This window comes from Myotis myotis, unplaced genomic scaffold (assembly GCF_014108235.1).
Source record: "Myotis myotis isolate mMyoMyo1 unplaced genomic scaffold, mMyoMyo1.p scaffold_m19_p_5, whole genome shotgun sequence".
In the NCBI taxonomy this organism is placed as follows: Eukaryota; Metazoa; Chordata; class Mammalia; order Chiroptera; family Vespertilionidae; genus Myotis; species Myotis myotis.
Genome location: NW_023416357.1, coordinates 18409674 through 18426259, shown reverse-complemented (window position 1 = coordinate 18426259; position 16586 = coordinate 18409674). Strand labels below are relative to the sequence as shown.

Genomic DNA, 16586 nt, shown 5'->3' with positions numbered 1-16586 from the left:
TCACTGTCAAGAAACTATGTAAATTCTCTGCAAAGAGGAAAAGTAACCTCAGATCATCACAACTGAGAAGCCCAAGTTGAGAAACCAGAAGAATGAGCAAGCTCAGGTTGCAATCTGCCCTCCAGTAGCTGCCCACCCCAGGGAATGCCGAGATGGGCATCTTACATTTCCCATGGGTAGGATGGTTTGGGATGTGTGCTTGACATAAATGTTTTAATTGGACAGTTTAGTAACATTGATAAGGTACGCTTAGCCTCAGAAGCCTGGCTTTTCTTTCAAACATATTTCATTAAAAATACATTTCTTAAAACAGAAAATAAGGATAAATATTTCTATGCCATTTCTCATTTATTGAATAACCCATTCTGGGCTTTAAAATATGTGTTACAGGAGTTATTAGAACTGCCTTACATAACATGGACAGAGAAGCCAGAGAGCACTACTCGGTGGTCATTCAAGCCAAAGACATGGCTGGGCAAGTCGGAGGGCTTTCAGGATCGACAACGGTCAACATCACCCTGACTGACGTCAACGACAACCCCCCACGGTTTCCTCAGAGTATGTACCTGTTTCTTCTGATTTGAATGTAATACTATTCATTTATATAAACCAAATGAAAAACTTGCTTCTATAGCGCCATGTTACTGTCATCTTAAATGGAATGTTCTGTTTCTGTGCCATACGATCCCCCTTCTATAAATAAGACTAAAGATTTCATCCTACCTATTGTCTCCTGAACCTGGGAGATAATTGTCACTGTTTAAAGGTCTGTGTTTCAGTTGGTATCGCAGTGAAACATTTAAAATGATGTAGTCATACTGGATGATGATATCCTGCATTGGCTAAAGTATTTATGGATTACCAAGGTATTCATTGAGATATTCAAAATACTATTTGATATGGGCATTCTGAGGCAAAATAATTGCATGGTTACCTTTTTTTACTAAAACTTAAAAGAAAATCCTTCATATTAGGAATTAATGCTCTTCACATACACACTCACGCACACACACCATCCAACAATCCAACATCAGGGTACAATTAATATAATAAGGTAGGATTTTGGAGTAGAATATGAGTCTTGAGAATGGAGAGCATAAACTAGCAGGCAATTCAGGGAGAAGTATCAGTTCTGTGTGCTTGAAAGGAAGTGATATTTATGCTATCAGAAGGGACAATATATCATTATATTTGAATATTTTTGATGTGGTAGAACTGTAGATGACATTTTATAGGATGATTTTTAATTATAAAAGTTCTGTAAGGGATCTTTCCCTTATGTTCTTCTTCTACATGATGTTTCAAAACTGTAATAAAATTGACAGTGTGGTATGTCAGTAATGACTCTTCACAAGTTAGTGCTAAATTCCTTCCCCAACTTTATCTCTTTATTTTTTTTAATATATTTTATTGATTTTTTACATAGAGAAAGGGAGAGGGAGAGAGAGTTAGAAACATCGATGAGAGAGAAACATCGACCAGCTGCCTCCTGCACACCTCCTACTGGGGATGTGCCCACAACCAAGGTATGTGCCCTTGACTGGAATCGAACCTGGGACCTTTCAGTCCACAGGCAGACGCTCTATCCACTGAGCAACACCGGTTTGGCACAACTTTATCTCTTTAAAAAATATTTTTTATTGATTTTAGAGAGAGAGCAAGGGAGAGGGAGAGAGGGATAAATATTGATGTGACTTAGAAACATCTATCAGTTGCCTCCTGTACCCCAACTGGTACCGAACCTACAACCTGAACAAGTGCCCTGACCAGGAATCAAACTGGTGACCAACCAAGTGAGCAACACCAGCCAGGGCTCCCCAGCTTTATCTCTTAATGTTGGTCTCAGTACACCTCAGCCTCAGCCAGGTGGAATACTGATCATTCCTAAAACATAGTAATACTTTGCATACCCTTAATTCAACTCATAATTCTCCACACTCACATTTCTTTGTTTAAAAGCCCTGCACAACTAACCCTGTTGCAGAATCAGCAGAGTTTATATTTTTAATTTCCTATTACATAGCACTTCCCCATGTCCTTTCATGTTATCTTTATTTCCATAGGTGCATATCTCCTTGTCTAGTATGCATCTAAGTAAGAATAATGCTTGAATTGTCTTTGTAAACTTAAGTGTTCAGGTCAGTGCCCAGCCCTTGAAAAATGACTACTACTGAGTGACTGGGTCAAATTTAAATACTCTGTCAAACTACCATTGTTAGAATATATATAAATCAAGTTCACAGTTAGGCAAAACCACTTTAAAATATTGGTTCTAGAGTTAAGATTATGTGACCTGGTTCACTGGCCTTTGCCCTGTGAAGGAAGTATGTCTGAAAGAAAATTATAAATCATAGGTAGGGTTATATTACATTAAATATAACATATAATTAAATTTAAATCATTTTACAAAGTACAGTGTACTTTTATATTTAGTTTATCATTTAGTCCATGCAATATGCATATAAACATACATCACTTTCACACAAGTGCTATTATTTCACAGGATTAGAAAATTTAATTTCAAATATTTTTAAAAGATAATGAGTAATAATGCTAAACTCAACTAAATACAAAATTTAATATAACTCAAAATTCTAACTTATATACCTTATTTTCAGGCTTTTTATACCATGACTATTGTTAAGATGTATATTAATATCATAGATTTTAATCAAGAGAAAAATCCAGGGTGGAATGGCTGGGGGAGGGGGTCAAGCGGGGAAAAAGAGACATATGTCAAACTTTAGACAATAAATAAATAAAAAAATAAAATAAAATAAATCCAGTTCTACACAATAGGGCATCAATAAATGCTTGGTCAAAATACATATAGCATCTCCATTTCTCTATAATCTTTTTTTTTTAATTTACAAGTCCATTAAAATTGATTTTAGAATTCAGAAAAATTGTAATAGTGATGACATACAAAACTATTTATGGGCTTATGATAGATTAATAACAGTTTTGTTGTTGGAAGCATCCATTTATGGTGAAAACAATAATTTTACCTGACAAGGAGACAATAAATGCATACTCTCTGAGGTAACTCATTATATGTAATGGGACCTACCTGTCCTTGGTAACAACCTGTGCAGAATGACTGACAGATGTCACCCCTGCCCCACTGCAAGATGCACTTAGTTTTGAAACAGAGCCAGTACCTACTCTGACTTGTTTAAAAGATATTTTATTTTGCACTCATGTTGCTCGAACATACTGCTGCTTTCAGAATGATTTAGTGTCACCCTGACAAGAGTAGCTTGCAGTAAACTATTTTTTATTTACCCATTGCATTAAACTCATCAAATGGCTGCTTACATATGGGAAACTTTGCAAACTCTTGGAAGAAGGAAATGATGTATATGAGGACTGATATTCATGAAGCACCACAAAACACAAATCCATTTACATTTCAGCCTATATAAAGATCACATCCAGTTATCAAATGGATCCAGTGGTCTCATTGTTTCTCTTAAGACATGATATTTGCCGAAACCGGTTTGGCTCAGTGGATAGAGCGTCGGCCTGTGGACTGAAAGGTCCCAGGTTCGATTCCGGTCAAGGGCATGTACCTGGGTTGCGGGCACATCCCCAGTAGGAGATGTGCAGGAGGCAGCTGATCGATGTTTCTCTCTCATCGATGTTTCTGGCTCTCTATCTCTCTCCCTTTCTCTCTGTAAAAAATCAATAAAATATATTTAAAAAAAAAAAAAAAAAGACATGATATTTTTAGTTCTCCTAACTTCCTTCTCTCTTTTCCTATCTGAGAGAGCCGTCTTTCTTACACCATTATGTGATCAGTTCTAGTATAAACATCCAGCATACAGAACTGCAAAAATATTACCTTACTGTGTTTTTATTCTTTATCTTTCATTTGCTGACCTACCATGGCCTGAGAAGGTGAGTCAGCTTGTTATATCTTGTATTAATTTAAAGCTAGCTCTGTATTTTATTTTTTGTTAATTCTCACCCAAGGATATTTTTTCCATTTATTTTCAAAGAGAGAATGTAGGGGAGTGATGAGGGAGCTGGAGAGAGAAAGAGAGAGAGAGAGAGAGAGAGAGAGAGGAAGGAGAGAGAGAGAGAGAGAGAGAGAGAGAGAGAGAGAGAGAGAGAGAGAGAGATGAGAAAGATACATTGATTGCATTGATTGGTTGCCACCTGCATGCGTCCCTACCAGGGTCAGGATCCAACCTGCCACCCACCTATGTGCTCTTGACTGGGAATCAAACCTGCAACATTTTGATGTGCAGGCCAACACTCTAATCATTGAGCCACTGGCGCTATATTTTCATTTCAAGTAGATAGGCTTTGAGTAAGTGTTTGAGAGCAAGAATGAATTAGACTAATAGCTAAGTTAATTCTACAGAGTTGCAAACTCAGTGTCCTAGGATACAAGGTGAGCAAAGGTCCAGGAGGGAGAAAAGCCATGCTCACATAAGAGATCAGCCATTGCTCAAGCCTAAGTAATGCCTACTTGTGGGCAGGAGAGTGTTAGAAAAGGTAACAGCTTGTTAAGACTCAGTGAGTGAGAAGAAACCAGACCGTCTATGGCTTAAATCCTTAAAAAGTACAAATGGATGCCCAGTTCTCCTCAGAGAAGACCACCTTGTGATGTAAAATTCCTCAGTATTGGTCCTTTTATTGAAAGAAATCTATTCTACTTCTTAAGATTCTTGTTTCCTTTCTGGTTTTAGCTATGTTCGAATTATATTGTAGTTTTTGCTTAATTTACTATTAGGCCAAAAAAGTAATCACTGACAACTATTAATCTGTATAAACTAAATATGCATGTAAAAGTCATTACCTTACACAAAAGTTTATAAAGCAAACTCTGTACCATAAATGGAAGGATATGCGTTTCTGAGACTTGCCCTTGAAGAGTAAATAAATAAGTTGGGGAAAGAAGAATAACACATGTCAAATAATCACAATGAGACTTGATTATCTGACAAAACTTCCCAATAACTGGAAATGATTGCAAAACTATAAGTCATCCAACAACTGAAGCCCACTTAGGACTGGAGTTAATATAGTGCAATGTAATAGTGGGAGGATCAAGTCCTGAAAGTTCAATAGATGGCAGTATTTCCCATAATACTAAAAATTACAGATGTTTAACTGATTTAGGTAAGTTTTAATGTTCCTGAAAAAGAAAATATAATTGATGAAGATATTGACATTTTTGTGATATTGTGATAGCAAATATTTCAGAGGAAGAACCATAGTTTTACTATATACATTTTCATAAAAACAAATCTAAATGTATATAATACATTAAACACCAGTATTTTACTTAAAGGAGGTATTCAAAGAAACACAAAAAAAGCTTTTTTGATCTGTAATGTGCTTTTAAAAATGACATCCAGTTGATTTTATTATGGCTACAGGCATATTATTTTGAAACTTGTAAGGATTTCTTTAACATCAGCATGTGCTTTATTTAGATAATTGTCTCTATATACTTTTAAAAAAGTACATTCTTCAGCTGCATGGTTACTTTTCTATGTCTGTAAATTAGTTCAAGCTCATTCATATGCTATTCCAATTTTCTATATCCACACATTATTTTTGTTTGTCAGCAACTGAGAGATATATGTTAATGTTTCCCACTATAATACTAGAATTTTCTATTTACCCTCATACACACAGAATTAGTAAATGATATCTTTCACAGATTGAAAATTTTTCACTGTGAAACCTTTCTCTTTAACTTTAATAATGGTTCATTCTTGAAAGTCCAATTTTTCTGATATTAATATAGCGATACCAGGTTATTTACTCTTTTTCCCCAGTTAATATTTGGTGTTCCCATCATTTTACTTTCAAACTATATTGTTCTTATTTTTAAAAGTTTCTTTAAGCCATTTTGCGTTTGTTGTTGTTTTCTTCTATTATAATCTCAGGTTACAATTTTTACCAGGGTTTTTGAATGTGAAGGAATATTTTAGAGAAAGCACATCGGCATCAGTGAAGAGAATGACCTGGAATAATTGAGGAAGTTAAAAACATAGGGAGCAAAATATACATAAGTGCTAATCCATAGCCGGATGTCATAATTGATGATTTTTAAACTATTGTAATTTTTTATTTCAAGTTATAAAATTGTGTTATCTTTTACCTCCTTCACTCATTTATCTACTCTTCTCCCATCTCATCTCTGGCAAATACCAGTTTCTTCTCTGTATCTATGAGGTTGTTTTTGTTTTAGATTTCACATATAAGAGAGTGTATACAGCATTTGTCTTTCTCTTTTTGGCGTATTTCACTTAGCATAATACCTTCCAGGTCTAGCTAGGTAATTGCAAGTGGCAAGATTTCATTATTTTTTATGGTTGAATAGTATTCTCTCAGAAAAAATGTCTATTCAGGTCTTCTGCCCATTTTTTTAACCCCTAGAGTGCCAGGAGCCCTGTCACGCTCCTCCTGCAGTGTCACTGTTAGATGCTAGTAGTTCACTCTTTATGAGGGGGGGAAAAAATTTAAAAACCTTAACTCAAAATGCCTTGGCAATTTTAGCATAGTTCCTAGGATATTGGTTGGCACTCAAAGGGTTAATAAATTGTTTTGGATTTTTTTATTGTGATTGAGTTGTATGAGTTCTTTGTACGTTTGGTGATTAACCCCTTATCAAATCTATGACTTGTAAATACTTTCTCCCATTCAATAAGTTGCCTTTTTATTTTGTGTTTGGTTCCCACTTGGTCTGAAGAAACATGCTTCTGATATTAAAGTTAAATATTTGTTAAATCAATTCAGGTTGCCTGTTTAGAAACTTACCAGTCATAATATGTCAACCATTTTACTCTTTGTTTAAAATTTATTTGGCTGTATGCTACGGCAGAATTATCATTTTTTTTCCTTTATTTACTCTCTTTTGTATAGTTATTTATGTTTATGGTCATAAGCAGAAATTTATTTGAAGTGCTTTGTTTCTAGTTAGGTTTTATGAATCAATTTTTCACAGAATGTTGAAAAAAATAGGAATTATTTTCAATTAGAATTTATAAATTTACCATCTTTTAGCTTTTTATGAGTAATGCATATCATTAAAAGTGAGAGAATATTTGCCCAGCTAGTGCGGCTCAGTGGTTGAGTGTCAATCTATGAACCAGGAGGTCATGGTTTGATGATTTCCAGGTTGTGGACTCAGTTCCCAGTAGGGAACATACAGGAAGCACCCCATCAAGGATTCTTTCTCATCAATAATGTTTCTATCTCTCTCACCCTCTCACTTCCTCTCTGAAATCAGTAAAAAATATTTAAAGTGAGAGAATGTTCAAAAGTGACACACTGTATCTTCACTTTGAAGAGAACAATAACTTTTCATAGGATAATCAGCTTTGCTATGATTGACACATCATAACACCAAATGTGTTAGGTTAAAGAATTTTAAATATAGTATTTCAGAGTGCAGTGAAGATTCTCATACTGGACAATTGTGTTTTTAATGTGTGGCATTCAAATAGCAATAGTATTAGTAATATGCTTTATTCATGTATTAAAACATTGCAGGCAGACCTTAATATAATGCTTAATGATTAAAATTCAATAGAAGTTTCTTAGATGCAGGGAAATTCCTTATTGCTTGTGTGTCCTTTTCCTAACTTGAAAGCAGCATTTCCACTGTAAACTATCTGCATAAAACAATTTAAAAGAGACTTAGAAACCTTCTGGATAATCTTGTTAAGTCAGGCAACCTAGATAATTCAGATATTATGGTATCTAACCATTTATATGCCAATCAATTTTCTCCTAGAATCATCTATAAATACATATTTTATATTCAACTGGTCACTTTCTCATATAAATACTATTCATGTAAGAAAAATACTAATTAGTCACAATGAATGTGATGATCAGATTAATTAAAGGTGTTGAAGGCTGTGGCTTGGGTTAATCTTAGGGAATAATTTATTTGCTTACCTGGCAAAGTCACTGAAGCAAGGATACAGGTCTTTTAAAAAGCAATTAGAATCAATTCTATCCTGGGGTAAATGTGTTTTAAAAGGGACAAGCTTCATTGAGCAAAATGCCCTTTTATTATTCCCACCAAGTCTTCCTTTCTTTAATGTACTTCACCTAATCATTAACATTTTATGATGCCTTCTAAGAAATTATGTGAAAAGGATCACATCTAGCAAATAAAATTATAGCACAGTCAGAAACAAAAATATGAAATAATTGTATTTGTATCTTTATGCTGTGTACAATTGCATAGTATAAAACCAAAATAGGTAATTTTAGCACTATTTGAAGATATCTTTAAAACTTCCTAATGAGGTAAACTATAACAGAAATCATTCATGTATATTCAAACTAAAGGAAAAATACTAATATACTACAAATAATTTGTTTAAAATTAAATAATACCCATTTCACCTTCATATTTTAGTTTTCCATTCAGAGAATCAGAGAAAAGTTAACATATTGAAGACAATTTATATATTTTTGTAAAATATATATTTCTCATTTTTATTAGATTCTCCCCATCATTATGGATTCCCAGCATTTGTGCTATCCCAATTTTTTCCATGCTGAGTAAAGATTTAAATACCAGTTGCTCACATCTTGATTTTACTTAACTTTTACTGTGATAAACTGTAAAGAACATAAAATTTACCACCTTAACCATCATTAACTGTTCAGTTCAGTGGGATTCACAATTTTACAATGCTGTGCGGTCGTCAATACCTTCCATCTTTAGAACTCTTTGCATTTGCAAAACTGAAACTTTGTACACATTAAGCACTAACTCTGCATTTTCCCCTCCCCTCAGTAACTGGCAACTGCTATTCAACTTTCTGTCTCTGAATTTTACTGTTCTACTTCATATTAGTAGAATCATAAAGTATTTGCCCTTTATGTTTTTCAGCTTTATTCATACTGTATATTAGAATTTAATTCATTTTAAAAGCTTTTTAATATTCTTTTGGATATTATATTGCATTTTCTTTAACCATTTGTTATTGAAGGCCATTTGGGATGATTCTGTCTTTTGGATATTGTCATCAATGCTACTATGAATATTGGTGTACACATATATGTTTAAGTCACTGTGCTCAATGCTTTTGTGTGTATAGCCAGATGTAGGATTGCTGGATCCTATGATAATTTTATGTTTAACTTTTTGAGGAACCACTATACTGTTTTCATAGAAAATGTACTATTTTACATTCCCAATGGCAATGCATAAGTGTTCCAATTTTTCTACATGCTCGTTAATACTTATTTTCTTTTGCTTTTGTAAAAGTAATAGCTATTCTAATTTCAGTTTTTATAGTTCGTATGTTTCTAATAATTTGTCAGTTTCCTATATATGTAAATTTTTTACTATTTTCTTACAATTTTTTTTCTTTCTACAAAATATGTGGTTCTGGCTCAAGGTTGTTCTGATTTTAGTAATTTGACTTGTCTCTCATTTCATTCACAGTCAGTTGGTTAAAGGTTTGTCATCTTTGTTTATCGTGGCATGGAGAGAATTGAGAATTAATCTGGTACTTGCTGCCGACCAAGAGTTCTGTTTACGGGAGAGAGTGGAGCAAGAGCAAGTAAAACACCACAGATCCTTACAGTTCGGAAAGTACTTTTTCTTAATGGAGCATTTGCTTGGTGGCTACGAACTTTTGGCTTTTCCAGAGCTCATATAACTTTGTCCAGCCAGTTTCTGGTGTTTTCCATGTTTCCACGGGGAATCGAGGCTTGGAGCTTCCTAACTTGCCATTTGGCTGATGTCAGTCATATCATTACTTTAGCAGTGGCCGGCAAACTGCGGCTCGCGAGCCACATGCCGCTCTTTGGCCCCTTAAGTGTGGCTCTTCCACAAAATACTGACTTCTGTGCATGGGCCACAAAGTTTCAATCACACTGTACGTGCGCGCCCACACGTGGTATTTTGTGGAAGAGCCACACTCAAGGGGCCAAAGAGCCGCAGTTTGCCGACCACTGCTTTAAGGCATTTAAATCACAATTGTTCCAACACATTCAACTTTTCGAGATAAGATAAAAATTTTACCTTGAATATGATTTAAGGCATCAAAATGCTGCAGACGATGTAGTAAACATTTGGTATGACAGGCACCTCGTTCAGGAGACCTGCTCCTGTCTCCCTGGCCCTGAGAACGTTGAGTACATTCCTCCCGTGGGAGCCTGTTGTGGAGCCCCGTGAAGCCCACGTGGCATCCGGGGGAACAAGAGTTGAGGGGAGCATGTGTACTTGCTACTGACATCAAGTCTTCCAATAGACTCCATGGCTCCCTATGGCTGTCGTGGTGTGAGTACACCCATACAAGTCTGATGCCATGGTTTAAAGATATTTGGGGTGTCACTCATCATGTAGTGGATTTTACCTGTGAGAAGCAGACACACATTTGTGACAGGAAAGTAGACTGTGAACAAACTGTATCATTTATTCAGGATTGTTTGTCCTTTCACTCTCTTATCATGCTTTTCTGTAGGTGGTGTGTATGTCCCTGCTACTTTAACTTTGGGCTTGACCAATGACTTTGTTTGACCAATGGAATATGGTGGTGGAAAGAAATTAAAGAGAAAGAGTGAAGTTTCTACCATACATACATTTGTGTTGAAATGATTTTTTAAAAAGACATAATGATGTGAAAAGACTATATAGAAATAAATTAGGAGTTCTAGAAAACTGAAAATAATTAACATAAGTCATGAAAACAATAAACAACAAAAGACTGAATAATAATATAGAAACAATGAAAGAAAAATGAAAGTAGAGAAAAATCTCTATATAATAAGCAAGTTAGTATATTATAGGTGGAGTGATCAGAGAAGAAAACTGTGAAATGAAAACTTTCCTTTATAAACAAAAAATAAAATAAAAATTTTGAAAGAGAACTTTTATGACTGAAAAAAAAAGATTCAGAACTCAGACTGAGTTATCACTCTATATTTCAATATGAAAACACCATCTAAAACTAAACACATCTGATGATTTTTGTTTATTATAAACACCAAAATAAACCTTAACTATGGATGCAGAAAAAGGAGCAAATCAGCTGGCTAAGTGTACTTTTCTTCTCTAAAAAATATATACCCATCTCACAATATACAGTGATGCACATGTGGGCACTTAGGTTGGTTTGGGAGGAGTCTTTGTATCATATAAATTTACATCAAATCGTTATCTATTTCAGCCTTCAACAAAAGAACAATTTATTTTACTATAAAGGATCTTTTCCAGTGATTCTTCACTGCTTCATAATATCTTTCCATTATTGATAACTGTTAAAATAATAACTCTTTTCTCTAGTAAATGCTTTAAGAAAAGGGAGGGAACAAGAAAACCTCAATCATTAATTTCAAGAGGGAGAATTAAGAATTTTTCTCACAAACCCAATTATAAAATGTATTTCTGAAAATTGAATGAATGATCTCTTTGACTCTCTATTTGCCTACTTCTCTTTTTCTCCATCTCAAGCTAATAAGTGGAGATACAATATAGTACACACATATAATATATGCTTGTATAAACAATATGCGTGAGTATATATGTTTGTGTGTGTGTGTGAAATTGCCATCTGTCTATGTGTTTTTTTAAATTCACGTTAACCCTCTTGAAGGTGGTATAGCACAGTATATAACCTTTTAAAAATATATTTTTCTATTGATTTTAGAGTGAGAGGAAGGGAGAGGGAGAGATAGGAACACTGATGAGAGAGAAACATCAACATCCATTGCACCTCTTGTCCACTCCAAACCTGCAGCCCAGACATGTGCCCTAATGGGGAATTGAACCAGCAACCTCATGGTGCATGGGTCTATGCTCAACCACTGAGCTGCACCATGGGCCAGGCTACATAACCTTCTTGTGAACTCAACATACTCTGAGGATTCTTTTGGCAACAGAAGAAATGCTCACTTAACTGTAGCATAAAGTTATTTAGATGGGTGTTGTTTTTTGTTTGTGTGTTTGTTTTTCCCAGAGAGTAATTATAGAGTAAATATATTATGGAAAAGCAAAAGATTATTCAACATGTATATTAATATTCTATGATTTATGACCTTTACTAATCTTTAGATAAAAGTGCATTTTTTTTTTTCATGAACAGCAAGCTGACTTTTTCTATTTGAATGAATTAATGGCAATGGCAAAACTTCAGGCTTTTAGTCAAAGATTTCTAAATTCATTTGATTATACCCTATAAAGTTTCTCCCCTGTGTTTTTCACTCCCATAGAAAATTCTAATTCTCATAAATTAACAGGTAAATGAAAGTTTATGTATTACCATTATAATTCAAAGATCGTAATACCTAATTATTTGTGGACTGTTGTTTCTCAGGTGTCAGAATGTTTAAGGGTAACTCTATACAGTATTTATATACCTTCATGGTTAGTACTGGCACGTTGTTTTTGTTAGAATTAGTATGTAGAGTAAGTTTGATATAATTGTTATTTTAGGATAATTTTATGTGTTTTCTTCCATTGTTAAGCACAGTATACTAAAATGTGTTAGGGCATAAATAAATTATATTGGTGTTTAGGGTTACAAAGGTATTATATCCATGTTAAACACAAATGTTTAAGCATTAAACGCATGCTAAGCTCTTTAGAATATGCTTTCTTCCCTAGCAGGTTCTATTTTTACATTTTAATAATCTTTGTTATCAGAGACATCTTAAACTCATTGAGTTCATTTACATTTATCATAGTGTCTCTGTTTTCAATTTCCACTTCTATTAATCCTGTAATTCCCTAGCTAGAATATTACCTTTATGACTTATATAATAAGTACTCAGAGGCTGTATTTTACAAAATTTTTGTATTTTTTTATCTTATTAGAGAGAATCTTTTTCATTATCTTTATTCCTTTATCTATTGAGGGTATGGGTTATTTCTATATCTTGGCCAGTGTGAATGCTGCTGCAATGAACATGGGAATATCAACTTCTCTGTGAGGTCTTAATATCAGTTCTTTCAGATATACTCAAAAGTGAGATTACTGATTATATGGTAGTTCTATTTTTACGTTTTTGAGAAACCTCCATACTGTTTTGCATTGTGGCTGAACCAACTTACATGGTTCACAAACAATGCACAAGGATTTCCTTTTCTTCAGATCTCGCCAATATTTTTTATTTATATTTGTCTTTTTTAATAATAACCATTCTGGCAGATGTGAGATGATATCTTATTGTTATTTTGATTTGCCTTTTTCTGATGATTAGTGATGGTGAACATATTTTCATGTCTTCTTTTGAAAAATGTCTATTAAGTTCCTCTCCCCATTTTTGATCAAATTGTTCGTTTAGTGTTGAGTTGTATAAGTTCCTTAATTTCTGGATATTAAGCTGGTATTATATTAATGATTTTAAAATATTTGTTCCATCGTTAGGTTGCCTTTTTAATTTTGCTGATTCTCTCCTTTGCTGTGAAGAAGTATTTTAGTTTGGTGTAGTCCTTCTGATCTATTTTTGCTTTTGTTTCCTGTGCTTTTGATGTCATAGCCAAAAAATTGTTGCTACAACCAATGTCAAGAAGATTTCCCCCTATGCGTTCTTCTAGGAATTTACATTTTCAGCTGTTAATTCATTTTGAGATGATTTTTGCATATAATGTAAGGCAAAGGTCCAATTTTATTTTTTATATGTGAATATCTTATTTTCCCAATACCATTTGATGAAGAAATTATTCTTTCTACATTGTTGACTGCTGGCACCCTCATCAAAGATCAGTTGGCTTTATATGTAGGGATTTACTTCTGGGCTCCCTATTCAATTTCCTTTTTTATTTTTACTTTATTATAAAATTACTTTAAATTATTTTTAGAAGCTGACCAAAAATACGTGGTAAATAAATGTATAAAAACATTGTATTTATTTGCCATAGTTTTCACCAACTTAAGTTGATTGATCAAAGTAAAAAATCACATTTACATGTAGGTTATATTCTTTTTTCTGTTTTCACTTTAAATTTTACATATTATCTGGAGCAAAAATGGAGATTGCACTACAGTTTTGCTCAACATCAAAATGCAAACTTGACCTCCCTCATTTATTTTTCTGTTGTTTATGGGTGTAGAGTTGATAAAATATTTTAATTCAGATATCTACAAATTCTTCTTATGTAGGCTACTTTTCATACAAGTTAAAGTTTGTGTAAGTCTAGTATTTCATTACTAAGTGGTATACTGAAATTTAAAGCTTGAAAACAACTTAATTTTATGTCCATTTAAGTATTTTTCTTAATATTTTAATGCATTTTCTTGTAAAATAAATTTATTATCATTGAAATGTTTAATATAAAATACTTTTCAGAGCACTATCAGCTGTATGTTCCTGAGTCAGCTCAAGTTGGTTCAGCCGTTGGGAAAATCAAGGCAAATGATGCAGACACTGGCTCAAACGCTGACATGACGTACTCCATCATTAACGGTGACGGTGTCGGGATATTCTCCATCTCTACTGACAAAGAGACCAGAGAAGGGATCCTTTCCTTAAAGAAGGTAAAATGAATACCATGTCAGTGATTTAGGCAACTGGCTCATTTTTCCATGAATGAAAATTTAGCAGGGGTATGAATCATCCATATTGTCAGGTCTTTAAGATGATAAAATATATCCTCTTGAAAATGTAATTACATTTTAGTTATGCAACATTTTGACTGGCTCTTTGGATACTCTTTTAGAAATTATATCTTGTATGTTGAGAAAACATTATGTTGAATACATCAGGAATGTCCCCCCTCATCTTTGTTCTAAGACAGTGTTTCTCAGCCTTGGCTGCACATTAGAATCACCTGGGAATCTTTTTAAAATCCTGATGTCTGGGCCTCATCCTCCGGAAATTCTGTTTCTTTGTTACTAATGTAGTGGCCTCCCTCCATAACAAAGCAACAGAATTTCCGGAGGATGAGGCCCAGAAATCAGGATTTTAAAAAGATTCCCAGGTGATTCTAATGTGCAGCCAAGGTTGAGAACCACTGTTCTATGATAACAGATTTCTCATCAATGTCAGTTATATTAATATCATTACTCTATGTTGTAACTAAGAGACTTTCCTAAACTACAGTAATGTAAAAATCTTTACCACATTATCCAGCACTCCTTAGGCTATAAGTTTATACTTGATGATCATGGAGCCATCAAAACAGCTTCGGTGAAACCATTAACCTTATTTCCCATTCTTTTTTATTCTTAAGAATTGTCATTGGATTGAATCAATTGCTTTTTGCTGTTAAGAGTACATAAGGCTCATGTCCTTATAAAAAAGAAGTGGAACTAATAAAATTACAGAAATCAATTTAAGTGTAACACCTAGTGAAGTGTATCTCAGTCTTTAAATGTTTAATGACTTCAGCTTAAAAATCTACTTGTTCAGATCCCTGGACTCTAATTATTGCATATTTTGATTCAGAAAGACTGGAGTGGGTGGGGCCAAGGAATTGGCTTTTTAAATTTTTTTTTAATCCTCACTGGAGGACATATTCTTTCATTGATTTTAGAGAGAAAGAAGGGAGAGGAGGAGAGAGAAACATTGATCAGTTTCCTCACATATGCACCTAAAGCCTGGGTATGTGCCCTGATCAGAAATCAAACCTGCAATCTTTTGGTGTACAGGGCAATGCTCCAACCAACTGAGCTATGTACTGACCAAGGTGGAATTGACCTTTTTGACAAACACTCCAGATTATTCTGCAGTAGAATATGTTCAGAACACAGGCTGAGAAATTTTACCCTCATGTGCTATTGTAAATATTAATGTGAATTTAATTATCTATCTATCTATCTATCTATCTATCTATCTATCTATCTATCTATCTATATATCTAGCTATCATCTATCTGTTTTTGTTTTGTGTATACTTTTCTATTTGCTCTATATAAAATCTCATTAATTTTTCTAGTAATCACAATTTTATATTGATTTAAAATTCAAGATTAAGGTTTTTTTTGTTTGTTTTTTTCTGAATGCTACACAGGGGTCTACAAAGTAGAATTTAAAGTGTGTAAGTACCTATAAAACAGTAGTCATCACTGGTCTCTGTAAAATAATCATATCTTTCGGATTAGCATTATCAATCTCAGAGTTACTTTATTGCTATGTTTTATGTTGTAAAGCATAGAGATTTAAGACCTAAACTATTTAACTCAGTGGGTTTTAACCTTTAAGAGGTACTGATTCAGATGGCAAGAAATGGATACAAGTCTGTCAAAGTCTGTTCCTTATTTAATCTCTAAAGCAGCTCACGTTAGCCAGCAAGGCAGAGCAGCTAATCTTCCCAAAGATCAAAATCAGCTGTGCTCTCTAAATCAGCTTGCAGGAGCTCTGCACATTCCTGTCCATATCATTTCTTCATCAGAAAGTTGCCAAGTTAAATTCACCAGTCCATGGTATGGCACCTTGTAAATACAGTTTGATAACTTTCATTCATTGTTTAATGGAGCCTGACTGGGCGGAAGGGGGGAAATTGATAAGGATGAATGCATGTTGATGCACTTTTTCCTCTGACATCAACCTCTAGCTAGGGATGTGCTTCTTCTTAGCAGTCTGTCTCCAAATCTCTTCTTGGGCTTTTTATACCAATTTGCACTCATTATAAAGTTGTTCCATTTTTTTTTT

General features: G+C 34.0%; 1 protein-coding gene across 1 annotated transcript in view; it reads left to right on the top strand.

The window, feature by feature from the left end:
• Positions 1 to 16586, top strand: part of CDH18 (cadherin 18) — a 344495-nt gene that overhangs the window by 259048 nt on the left and 68861 nt on the right. The window contains exons 5-6 of the mRNA XM_036309477.1: positions 391 to 558; positions 14284 to 14471. Coding sequence (XP_036165370.1) covers positions 391 to 558; positions 14284 to 14471 — 356 coding nt within the window. The remainder of the gene's footprint in view (positions 1 to 390; positions 559 to 14283; positions 14472 to 16586) is intronic.